Here is a 13,576-nt window from a genome sequence, read left to right on the forward strand (position 1 = left end):
CCCTACTCCAGAAGCTTGCCCTACACTAAATGCAACTGTGAGCGCGGTATTATTACAGATTACATTTTTTTTTTTTTTTTTTTAGGTATGAGCAGCACACTGTGGAAGGATTGAATCCCCACCTACAGCCCTGTAATACATTACCTCTAAGCTGAACCTACAGACATCCACATGTTCATTTTACAAGCCTAATAATAAAACTTTGCACATCGCACATCTTATTTTGTGTTGTCTTGGAGAAAAACATCCCTAAGTTTTCCGATCGATGGTTGGAAAGTTTCAAATTATAAGAACAGGGGCACTTGAGTGCCCCCTCCCTCTACACTCCCTCCCCCCACCCTTCAAAGGGCCAACAGTAATCACCCAGCTAGGGCGACTGAGCATGAATCCTCAATATTAGAAAGAGAAAAGGCAGCGCTGCCGAAAAAATATCACATGGACACGTAGCAAGTGACAAACACACTAATTCCTGTGACAGATATACAGAGGACTCTGAACCGGCAAACAGACCAACACGTATTTTGTCTGTCCTGCAGGAACACAACGCTCACATATAGGGCACATTCATGGATGGATATACAAGGCTAGCCACAACGACCCACACAGCCACAGGCGACAATGACACGCACACAGCACTTAAAGGTAAAGCAGCCTAGTAACACTGACATAAAGTGACATCACACTGGCACTCGTCAATCACTACGTACATGTGCAGGCTGATCATACAGACATATCCACTGACATGCACAAAATGACATTCAGATAGCAAAGTGTGAAAGTAATACACAGAGCGGGACATGGCATGTGTATTCTTATCACTATACCCTTGGATGCAGCATTATGGGTGTAGGGGAGGCATCGTGCCCGAACTCCAGTGCCCCTCTGCCACAAACAGACTCCAGTATTAACAATGATACATGACAATACAATATTCTATATAGGGGTTTGGAAATTACAACATTGAGCCTTACATATACCAACATTTTAATGATTAATAGGGTTATATCATATTAACTTCTTCGTGACAAGGCGATTTTTAATTTTTGTGCTTTAATTTTTTTCCTCCTGCTCTTCCAAACTTGTATACCGTACATATATTTTTTATTATTATTATTGTTATTATTATTATTATTATTATTATTTTTTTCGTGGTTAAAAAAATCTGACATTTGTAAGAAAATATTTGGATGAGTCGCCATTCTATGAGACCTTTAACTTTTTTTTAATTTTTCCGTCATTGGGCTTTTTTTTGCATTGTGAGTTGTAATAACACCATTATGGAACACATATAATGCTTCTTTTATTACTGTTTATTGTATTTTGGGGGTTAAGTACAGCGGCAGATTTGGCGTTTCGATTTTTATTTTTCTTTATACCATTTACTTTAGGGGTTAAACGATTTTAGATTTTGATAGATCAGACTTTTGCAATGATTACTTTTTACATTTTTTTTTAGCTATTTTGTGTTTGGATCGAGTGTTATTTCCATAATTTAAATCATTGCTTAGTGACTTAAAATCCTGAAATTAAGTATATTTGTCAAATGCAATCAATTTCCAAAAGCGCTCACTCGCTCCAGATATCACCATCTAAAAACCAGCATGTCAGAAGTTTTTGAATACCTGGTCGCCCATGGATACGTCCTGTTGTTATTTCATAACAGGTCGCACATGCTCAGTAAATGCCAACTATTCTTCTATCGTTGGTATCCTTTTCATACTTTGCGGCAATACAACACATACATGATTGCACCGTCATCCCTGTACAGGGCTGAGCTCTTCGTCTAGCTTCATATGCCCAAACCATGATGTAGTTGTATATTATGGGGAATAAAGGGGTCAAAAAAAAAATGACTTGGAGAATGGCGAGGGTGGTAATGTTTCTCCTGCTACATGGAAAATCAATAGTAATAGTAACGTACAAGTCTGTTGCTGAGGTTAAAGGGATATTCCTATCATGGTAATATTGTTTACAAAGCACATGACTACATGACTATTATTAATATACAGTACAAGCCCGACAGAAAAATTATTTCCTGTACTTACCGGTCTATTTTCATCTTTGAATGGGCGGTCCTATTCTTATTTGCTAAAACTATATTTCAGAGCAGCATACTGCTCCTCCTCAGTGCTGCAGGCTCTTCATCTGCTCTCCTGTATGCTTCCTGATAGGGATAGATACATTTCAACATGGGCAATTTTTATTTATATGGATGAAGTGGCCTTTGATATGCTTTAAATATAGTGACTAGAGATGAGCAAACCTGTGGAGGTTAGGTTCAGCGGGCTCAGACAGACTTTTGATACAGTTCGATTTGGGACCCAGACTTGACCTAAACTTCATTTGAAGTCACTGATTGGCAATGTGCAGCAAACCATAAACCGAACACTTTTTCCATTTTTTTTTTTTTTGGGCACACTACATCCAATCACGCTGATGTTACCCCCAGTAGAAGCCATTCAAGTACTGGAAGTTTATATGACATCACCGGATCCCAGAGATCACGCGATTGGGATGAGCGGACCACGATAGTGCCGCTCAGAGGTTGAATTGGCAACACAATTTAGAAAAAGCCTTCCCTATCAGTTTTACAGAGATGTGGTCACTATTGCAGAGTATTGAACCACCCCTTTAAGATTTCCCATGCATTCAGTCCCCTGAGGCCATTAATTGGCTGCAGAGTGAGGTAATATCACAGTCCCAGCAGACCACTGGCGGAGGGGATCACAGTGGTAAGAACCGACTCTCTCTTTATTTTATTATAATCCTTTCCCTCATGACAGTTTTAGAACAAATAATAGACTGCCTCTCCAACGTATATTGATACGCCCCAGTGCATTTGCATACAGCTTTAATGCTGGATTTCTCATCAGGCCTTTACAAAAAAGTCTAGTTTTTATTGGTGGATGAGCATCTTTACAGCTATACTTCTAAATCTAAAATCAGGCTGACAGGTTCCCCATAATTTACATTTTCCAAACTTCAAGTGTTAATGAGGCACCACCAGCTGATCGCCAAAGGACTAGCTTCTTTAACCTTACAATTAGCGAAGCACAGAAAAAGCGTTTGCGGTGACATTTGACATATAAATGACATAGTATTAGCAAGTGGACATTCACTTTAGGCCGGGGCTTCACCCTGATATCACAACATCAAGGCTGCCACAGTAAATAGAAAACTAGGATACTCACGGACAAAAAGAGACACATATTATCCTATTGGGGAAACAAGGTGTTCAGCAAGCCCAAACCATAATGCCATGATCTGTGCAAAAGGTCCCTGCACATTGAGTTAAAAGAGAAAAGGTCACTAGGGGGAGCTCATTGCACACTGATTCATTAAATGGAATCTGTCACCACATTTGACCTATCTGACCATTTGGGCATATAGGTTAGAGAATCCTGAAAAAAACCATCATATCTCATATCAGATGCCTTGTTGTGAATAAATCATCTTTTATCACTCTATATAAATGAGCTCTTCCAGGCTGTGGGGCGGATGCTGCCTGGAAGATGACTCTGCCTTCAGAGCTTTCCCATGATGCTACACAAAGAATCGCTTCACTACCCCCATGAGGAAGTCTAACGCAAGACGAAATGCGCGTTGGGCTGAAGGTTGACGAGCTCCATGGACCCTATCCCCAGGTACTTAATATCCCTCTCCATTGCCTCATTCCTGCAGTTTCCATCCCAATATTTCTTTTTGAGCACTATGCACTTTACTATCATATGGACATTTGCTGTGGTAAACTGAAATGCACTGCACTTAATTCTTTCTCAAGCATATTATTTTTGTCTTTTGATGGATATTGATGGATTGCCGGATTGATGAATATCAATGGATATTGATGGATATTTAATGTTATTTGATGGATATTTAATAATATTTAATTCACCTATAGACGTCCCCCTGGTATTCATCCCCTCGTCTCTCGCTTTTTTTTGGAACAACCATGTCTTTTTTAACATTTCTCTAATATATTTTTCTAATATATGCCGTATTTTTTATTTAATATTCTATCGTATGGTGTGTTGACTCGTGATCAATTTCATTTATGTCTTTTTATGTTGTGTATTTAAACTTTTGGTTTCAAATATATATATATATATATATATATATATATATATATATATATATATATATATATATATATATATACACACACACACACACACACACACACACACACACACACACACACACACACACACACACACACCATATATCATATATATTTAAATATAGATAGATCTATCTATAGTAAGTACTAAAGTACAAACTGTATTGAGGAGGCCTGACAGTCTCATGAGATACAAAGCAGCTTGGCACAGAGTAAATAAAATGATACACAATGTTGGCTACGATATAGCGATTGCCAGTTTTCTTGTGTGTAAGGCTGGCATGGATCTGTATGTAGGATTCTTGTCCTGCATACGTGGGGAGCCTGGCATTTCTAATGACAAGTCTGGCATTGTGGATGACAAGCCTGATGGTAGCGTTTTAAGTAATAATAAAAGCTTTTCTAGTTCTGTTGGCTTCATGTGATGTGTGGAGGAAGATGGTGATACAATGGGAATATAATACTGCTATACTGATGGTACCTGTTCATAGACACTGCATAAATAATAATCTCTATACAGGACTATGCATCAGGACAGAGATATTTTATATTTTGGAAAAAAACATTCAAAATTTAGTACCCAGTGGACATATTTAATGACTTATCCTACAATCATTATCTGCATTAAACAATCCCTTTAAGGAACTGTCCAGGGCAATATTATTTTTTAACTATGAGTTAAAGAACTAATAAGCAGGCAGAAAGGCAGAGGGGAGATGGCTTTCAATCAGCAGATTCAGGCCTCATCAACGGAACAGAGTGAAAGAGAAGACGCTGCTCTGTCAACATGACGTCCAATAGGTGCAGTCTGTAACTACTCTGTGTCGGGCAGAACAGATAGGTGGTTTGCAACTATCTGTTATTTCCTCAGCCCAAAGTAAAAAATAAAACAGTACTGGACAACCCCTTTAATGTATCATTTACTCACTATACTACAAGGGACTGCTGATAAGTCTTTGGCTTTACCCAGAAGAAAACGAGATAGGATGATGAAACTTTACATTTATTCCACATACTCTCCACTGATGTCAACACACTTCTTACATCGGTATTCCAAGTTCTGTAAGCCTAGCAAAATGAAGGATTTCAGTTGTGCCTCAAACCAGGCATCTGTAGCAGCCATGGCATCAGAAATGATGTGAAATTTGGTACCCTTGAGGTTTCTTCAGGTTTGGAAACAGAGGATAGTCAGAGGGAGCTAGATATTGTGAACAAGGTAGGTGGTCAACCAGCTGGAAGCCCAGCTCTGCCGGTTTTGCTGTGGTCGCTTGTGCAGTGTGAGCGGAGGCGTTGTCTTGCAGAAACAAGATTCCTTTGGACAGCTTGCCACGCCTTTTGGCCTTCAGAGCTGCCTTCAATTGGTCCAAAAGTTCAATGTAATTCCTTGCATTGATGGTGGAACCCTTTTGAAGGTAGTTCACTAGCAGCACGCCCTCCTTATCCCTGAACACAGACGCCATCACCTTAGTGACTGATTTTTGCACCCTGAACTTCTTTGTCTGAGAAGAACCACTGTGCCTCCACTCTTTTGACTGTTTCTTGTTTTCAGGGTCATACAAATAAATCAAAGTCTCATCCATAGTGACCAGTTGATCGAGGAAGTTCTTATCTGTCCGGAAAAGGTGACAAATTGACTAGGAAGTTTTCACTCGCATGCTTCTCTGATCTGTTGTCAAACATTTGGGGACCCACTTTGCAGATAGCTTCCTCATGTCCAAATGTTCATGGATAATGACACAAACACGTTCACGGGAAATCCCCATGATGTCTGCTATTGCTCTAGCTGAAATTCGATTCTCCAGTAGGAGGTTGTACACAGCATTGACGATCTCCGGAACAATAACCACTCTGTTGTCCAGGACGTTCCTCCTCATTGGTGCTGAAGTGGACCATTTTAAATTTGTGAACCCAGTTCTTAACTGTGGAATATGAAGGGCATCAATCCCTCAATGTCTGCGACATATCACCATGAATATCGTTCACGGACTTTCCTTGCATAAACATAATAATAATAATAATAATAAGGGAAGGAGAAAAAACAAGCATGTAGATGGTGAACATTGGAATATGAATATGCATTACTGCCAAGAAAATATGAAAAATATGAGTTACTTAGCAAATAAAGGTGGACAAATCTACTTGTGCCCAGTAATCACGTCAAGGTGTAATTCTCTCTGGTCCTACTCTAGTTGCTATTCCTCTCTTGTCCAAACTGAACTTTTATATGGGCTAGAATAGATCCTGCAAAAGGAAAATTCGACAAAGGACATGACTCCATAATACAAACTAGAAAAATTGCCGGCAATTCCTAATCTCATAGTCTGAACTGGTACATACTGAACATGACATACAATATCTAAAATAGCCAAGAATTATATCACTCCTCTGCTCTCAGTTGCTGTGAATATCACATTAGACTCTGCCATTTTGTTCTCCTGCGTGCATACAACACTGTTGCCATAAGCAAACACAAAATTTTGAAAACATATATTAGACATATAAGGCTTTCATGTGATGTGAATTTCATTCGTTACCATAGAAACAAAAAAAAAAAAGATCACAAAGCCAAAGACTTATCAGCAGCATCTCGTATAACCTGAGTGGGTTGTCTGACAATAGAAAAGCATGATCCTGCTGCCGTCATTCTCAGACTAATGAGGCCAGGAACTGTCCCACTCTTCATGCCTTGTAAAAGGCCATCCCCTCTTCTTGAGAGTGTAGTTCTGTATCATCATCATCATCAATCATCATCATCAATCATGCCAGTACTATAGGTTCTTGAACTTCCTTTGTTTACTTCTCAACAGGAATAGCTCCTGCCATTGTCTAATGGTTTACCTGCCATAAAGTTAATGTCTCTCTCTCTATTGTGTCCCCACCAGCCAACAGCGATGAAGCAGAGAGACAAGGATGGTAGCACCACCACTACAGTTCCTGTGATCTGTCTCCACGGCTGCCACAATTACACTTGACATTGAAATGTCATGTCCACACCGAAGTTCGCTCCTGCGACTTCTGCTCCGATCACCAGGTGACGCCGTGTTCCCGCCATAGATAGTGCTGGTGATGGGAGAGGAGTGGGTGCCCATGGCTCTGCTGAGCGCAGGCTCCGCTCATCCACTAGGCTGGAATCTGCAGTACCACTGGCTGACTGTGGGTGGTGTTTGTCTTCCAGCTGAAGTTGCTATCATTCACCTGCAGCCAATGAGAAGACACCACACCCTTCTTATTCCCCTTCCTATCATCTGACCACTGCCAGAGATAGTTCTAGCCCTGGTTCCTGTGTTATTTGTATAGTGATTCCTATGTGCTGATCTCTGCTTGTTTCCTGACTACCTCACCTGCCTGCTGTTTATGTACCTCGCTACCCGATCCGGATTTGACCACTGCTTGTTTTCTGATTACGTCCTTGCCTGCCAATTCTGTCCCTGTTCAGCATTTCCTGGTTTGAATCTGCCTGACGACTACTCTCTCGGACTACAGCCTTCCACAGGTAGTAATCTCCAGGTCCCTATGTAATTCCAAATCCCTGTAAAGGGTTTCAGGGTTCGAGGGGTCCTGCTTGGTGAGTGTCTTCCCTCTAGCCTGTCAATTACAGCCCGTCTGAGTCTGTGGATCCAGGCAGGCGTTACAAGAAAGTGGACAACAAGGAAGAAAGATAGTGTCAAAAACTATGGAGGAGGTTTTTGCAGGTAAGAGAACATAATTTGTAAATCAAGTGATTTGCAGATTGTCTAATAAATAATATCAAGTTGTCTGAAGGTAAAGTGTCCGAGGCTTTATCTGCCATGCTCTACATGACAAATCCATGCTTTAAACCATGGGGCAGCATTTTCTGTCAGTTCTTTTTTCAGAACATTAGTACTTTTCTGACAACTACCATTGTCAACCACTTTAGCTCTCTTAGGGGGTTGCTTTCTGTCACCTGGTCACCCAGATGATCCCCCACCCTCCTCCCAACAGCTGATCACAGTAAAATAACACTCTAAAGGTCCCGTCACACGCATCGATATATCGTGCGATCGCACCCGCCCCCGTCGTTTGTGCGTCACGGGCAATTCGTTACCCGTGGCGCACAATGTCGTTAATCCCCGTCACATGTACTTACCTCCCTAACGACATCGCTGTGGGTGACTAACATCCTCTTCCTGAAGGGGGAGGGATGTTCGGCGTCACAGCGACGTCACACAGCGGCCGCCCAATAGAAGCGGAGGGGCTGAGATGAGCGAGACGTAATGTCCTGCTAGTGATGTGTGCTGCCTCGGGAACGATGAACAACCGGCGCACAGAAGGAGGAACGACATTATGAAAATGAACGACATGTCAAAGAGCAACGATAAGTTGAGTATTTTTGCTCGTTAACAGTCGTTCGGAGATGTCATGCTACGACATCTATAACGATGCCGGATGTGTGTCACTAACGACGTGACCCTGACGACATATCATTAGATATATCGTAGGGTGTGACGGGGCCTTTTTTCTTCATTCATCACTGATTGAGAAATATGATGTTTTATTAGGCCATCAATCATGAGTTAAACAGACCAGAACCTTCCTCCAGCTCATATTAGAAAAACATAAGGGGTGCTGGGAAGTGTAGTTGAGGAGTGAGGGAAGTAGCAGGAAACTTCTGCATCAATTGGGTGCCTGATAGAAATCGATACAGCGGTCAGCCTCGGACACAAAGAAGTGAGGCGTCAGATTTTTAACGAAGTATAGCAGCTTTATTGCACATCTTAGTAAACTCTCGTATAAATGTTTGAAAATCTGTGCCTGAAAATCCTTGGAGCTTTTATACATTATCAGTGCTGAAAATGGTACTGATCCTGGAGAGAAGCATGTAAAATGCAGGAGACTGTACATCCTGCCTGGTATACATGACCGCTGAGTAGCTATGGTCTTGGTACTCCTAATTGTTCATCATTGTCTGTCAGAGGTGACAGGGTTTCCTTGGGTGTCCAGCAGTTCTTGGGTTACACGTTCTGCACTCTGGTCACGTAACGACAGCGAGATGTGCAGTGACGGCCATAAGATTGGGTGGTCTCCCTCCTTTCCGCTGATCCATGTTTGATCAGGAAAAGAACAATCTGATAAAATCCGCCCCCTGCCCCTTCTCCCAGGTCGATAAACACCTCTCGTCTTCACTAACAAGCACCGAAAAGCCAAACTATGCCACGCTGCCACCCGCTGACCACAGTGGGAAACTACACTTAGCCAACATCAGAAACATTATATGTTTCTAAGGCGAGAGACAAACGTCTTCTGTCATACCGTGGACTATCGAGACAAACTGCATTCTCTAGGAGCCAGGCCCTTTCAAATAAGCCGATAATTGGATGAATGTGCTTTCTTAGAACAATCATTGGACCAAGTAAACATGAACACAGTGAATCATTATTGTCGGCAGCGTAAACAGGAGATGCTCTCCTGACAATATGCAAAGTATATAAGGAAATTTAAAGAAGTTAGTCTTCTAGAAAGGCAAGAGTTATGCATAGGCCATGGAAACTGGCAAAAAGATCATCATAAGACTGGGACTGCAAGGCAACTTTGGTCATGCGGCCAAAACTCTCTGTAACATCACAGTATAATGTAATGGAGTGGGGTTTCAATCCACAAGGTACCATAACTAGGAAGTTCCCTTTCATCTACACTATGCTGCAATGTAGCAGTGACACTTCACAATGTCTGGCAGGTCATCCTTTGCCACGACCAAAGTTGCTGTCTAGCCCCAGACTTAGGGTACGGTTCCACTCGTCCGCATTTTCCGATGCGAGAGCATCGGAGGCAATATGCTAATGACCCTCTGCTGCGGGTGTCAGCCGAGGGTCATGCGACTGTGATGCGATCTTGCGATCATATTTTTGAGGAGGACCTTTCCATCAAATACTTAATTAACCTCTTGACAAGGGATTGTGGGAAATATGTCGATTTGCCTTACATAATTCAGGTTTCAGATCATACACATGACACAGATTTAAGGATGGCTGCCATTTCCTGTTCTCCACACCTTGCCTGGAATACAAGGAATGTCCAGATGTAAGCAGACCACCATATAAGGAAAAGACCCCTGGCCAATCTAGAAGACCAACCCACAGATCAGATGACACCATGGATTCATGCACTGAAGTCAGACCCGCCCATCAACAGCAACACGGATCTCCCCATTGGCTAGCCCATGAACTGTCCCACTAAATGGGCATATCCGAACTTGTGTACGCCCCTAGCCTATATCAGAGGACGCATGCTCTGTACTCATCCCTTTGTCTGCCATTTTTACTGTGATCAAGAAGAGATTTCATATCCGACTGTGTCTGGTGTGAATTCTTTACGCATGCACTTGGTCCACACCAATTAGGCCAGGCAGTAGGCAAAGAGTGATCTCTGGTTAAGAGTTCACCCTAACATTATCACAGGTGCGGGGAAGAGGGAGCACTTTCTCCCCATCTCCTCCGCTGCTTGTCTCTGCGTATATCGCACTGCACTCGGATTACATGCGAGTGCAGTGTGATGTTTCACACACTCTCATAGAGTTGTATGCGTGCAAAACGCAAGTGGAACCGTCCCTTAGATGTAATGTTGTAATGTAGTGCTGCAATCTTTATGTGACCAGGTTTACTGCGTAGTCCTAGCCTAAATTATTGTGACTACCATAAATCAGAAATTTACATGTAAAATGGCATCAGTGTTAGAAAAAGGACAAGTCGTCTATCATTTATTTTAATCATCATAGATCAAATATGTCCACTCTCCCCGATCCCACCTTTAAAATCATAGTCCCGTCAAAATAAAAGATAATAAATTCCACTCTATTTTTTAAAAAAATCCATAAAAATTAAATACTTTATGTGTGTTAGTGGAAAAATAAGCTACTTTTGCTTTAGGAGGAAGACTAGAAAGCTAAAGCTGATGAACAAGATGGTATCCACTGATCTCATTCACCCTGAAAATATCACTAATGCTTATTAGCTATGTAATAAAAAATATATCATATTCTTTGTATAGTGACTGACATAGCAAATCCTTCTCTGCATTTCCACAATACAGCCAGCAGAGGGGGCAATAGAATTTCTGATGCAGAAGTCAGGCTGTAGGGGTTTTGCCAATGGATGTACAGTAGTCATCTTACTGACTTCCACATTAGAGTTGATCTGGAAATACATGGTTAAAATCAGCTAAAATCCACTTGAAGGCATTTACAAGAGGAAAAGACTAAAATCTATGTATCACAGTCAGTATATAATTCTGCACTTTCAAGGGTTCACTGCCATAACCGCCTTAACAGGCTCCACATCAGCGCCACAAGCCCGGCAGCCACAGTCACCGCAGCAATGCGAGTTGGAAGGTATCCTAGTGAAGACTTCAGTCGATGGTGGAGTTGTAGGACTTGCCGCCGCGTACTCTCCCGGTCACCGGAGTTGTCGATGACGTGATCAGCGAGTTGCAATTTGCTGTCAATTGGAAGCTGAGCGGCTAAACGCTTCTGGACCTCCTCCCGGGAAAGACCGCTTCTCCGAATCAATCTCTCAACCTGAGTTTGTGGGTCACTGCAAGACAGTCAGAAAGAATTGGGCTTAAAGTAAGAAAAATCTAGACTGAGATATGATTGCTTGAGGTTTAAGCCCTAAACCCGCAATACCAAGAGATTCAATTACATTTCTGTCAAGTTGTGAAAACCTTGTGTGGATTAGAAGTACAAAAAAGTGTTCAGGTATTGTTGTCAGATTGTCTCAGTAGTGCAGGCTCAGTTTTTGGATGACTGTATTACTTCTATGCCAAAATAAATATGTAGACGTAGGAAATTATGGGACAGAACAGCGCGATTAGGGTGCTATTCAACAGATATGTGGTGATGATATGTAGAAATATACTCACCTTGTTAGGTTATGTGGCACACAAGATCAAAGCCTGTAATCAGCTGCTGCAGAACCACGAACCCCAAGGTTAGTAACAATGCAAAGGATACAGAGAAACGGCATGGTGATGACTGCGCTTCTGAGAAGTAACAAAAACCAGTACGTAGGATCCCAAAGAAATGGGGTGGGTTTTTCCCCAACGCGTTTCAAAGTGGTCACAGTGAAGATGTGTGAATACTTCAAAACATGTTGAGAAATAAACTGCCTTTCATTGGGATCCTACGTATTGGTTTTTGTAAGGCTAGGTTCACATTTCCGTCAATTTGTATCAGTCACAATCCGCGGCTCTGGTAAACAACGGAATCCGTTTGGCGGATTCCGTTGTTCCCATAGACTTGTATGAGCAGCGGATTGTGACTGATGATGCTGCGTTGCATCCTCCGCCCGACTGATCAGTCGTGGAACGACTGACCGTCGGGCGGCAGGAACGCAGAGTGTAATGTTTTTTTGAGCAGTGCAATCCGTAGGCTTTCGCTGCACATGCTCTCTTTGGCTCCCTGCACACGTAACCAGGGTACACATCGGGTTACTAAGCAAAGCGCTTTGCTTAGTTACCCGATATTTACCCTGGCTACGTGTGCAAGGAGCCACTAAGCGGTGTACGCTGGTAACCAAGGTAAATATCGAGTAACCAAGCAAAGTGCTTTGCTTAGATACCCGATATTTAGCCAGGCTACGTGTGCAGGGAGCACGACACTTCCCAGCTCAGCTCCGCCCCCTCCCGCACTCCGCATGTACACACAGACACACACACGCACACACACACTCACCTGTCCCCAGCCATTCGGTTCCCAGCACTGATGTCCTCAGCGCCATGGGCCCGCTCGGCTCCACCCACCATGCACTCCGCCACCCGCACACATTCTCGCCGGCCGAACGATCAGCTGATCACCCAGCGGCCGGCTGCTGTGAGCGATCAGCTGATCACCCGGCGGCCGGCTGCTGTGAGTGATCAGCTGATAGCTCTCATTAGCCGGCCGCCGGGTGATCATCTGTTTGCTCTCAAAAGCCGGCCGGCTATTGTGAAAGATCAGCTGATCGTTCTCTCTTTTACAACGAAGTCCGATGATGAATTCTAATTCTTGTCATCCGTTGTACATGCAAAACAACGGAAATGTGAACCTAGCCTTACTTCTCAACAGCGCAATCATCCCCACGCCGTTTCACTGGTGCCTTTGTATTGAAATAGTTACATGTCTTATCGATAGGGTAATGACCTCAGAGACCCTCCCTGATCACAAAAACAGACTGTTGCAAACAACATTTAAATTCTTGTCAACTAAAGAGAAATTCGTTAGACGTAATCATTGGCTGCTGGTTGTATTAGATATTTCCAGGCACAGACTCCTAATGAGCCAAATAGCCTCATAAATCGATCCGCTCATTTTTGCTTTGATAAGTTTTTCTTTTTAACCATTTTTATTAGTGAGAAGCTTACAGTGATTAATGTGGGACCAAGAAGACAAATGGTTCAGTTAAAGTTTGCAAGACATCCTAAATAACTTATACTGGCACAAGTGAATGAGCGGAAGTCGCTGGG

At 42.5% G+C, this 13,576-nt stretch overlaps 1 protein-coding gene across 1 annotated transcript in view; it reads right to left on the reverse strand.

Moving 5' to 3' along the window:
- Positions 1-8,844: 8,844 nt before the first annotated feature.
- DCAKD (dephospho-CoA kinase domain containing) overlaps positions 8,845-13,576 on the reverse strand; it is a 32,880-nt gene continuing 28,148 nt past the window's right edge. Inside the window, exon 5 of the mRNA XM_075347728.1 lies at positions 8,845-11,667. Coding sequence (XP_075203843.1) covers positions 11,382-11,667 — 286 coding nt within the window. The 3' untranslated portion in view covers positions 8,845-11,381. The remainder of the gene's footprint in view (positions 11,668-13,576) is intronic.

This window comes from Anomaloglossus baeobatrachus, chromosome 5 (assembly GCF_048569485.1).
Source record: "Anomaloglossus baeobatrachus isolate aAnoBae1 chromosome 5, aAnoBae1.hap1, whole genome shotgun sequence".
In the NCBI taxonomy this organism is placed as follows: domain Eukaryota; kingdom Metazoa; phylum Chordata; class Amphibia; order Anura; family Aromobatidae; genus Anomaloglossus; species Anomaloglossus baeobatrachus.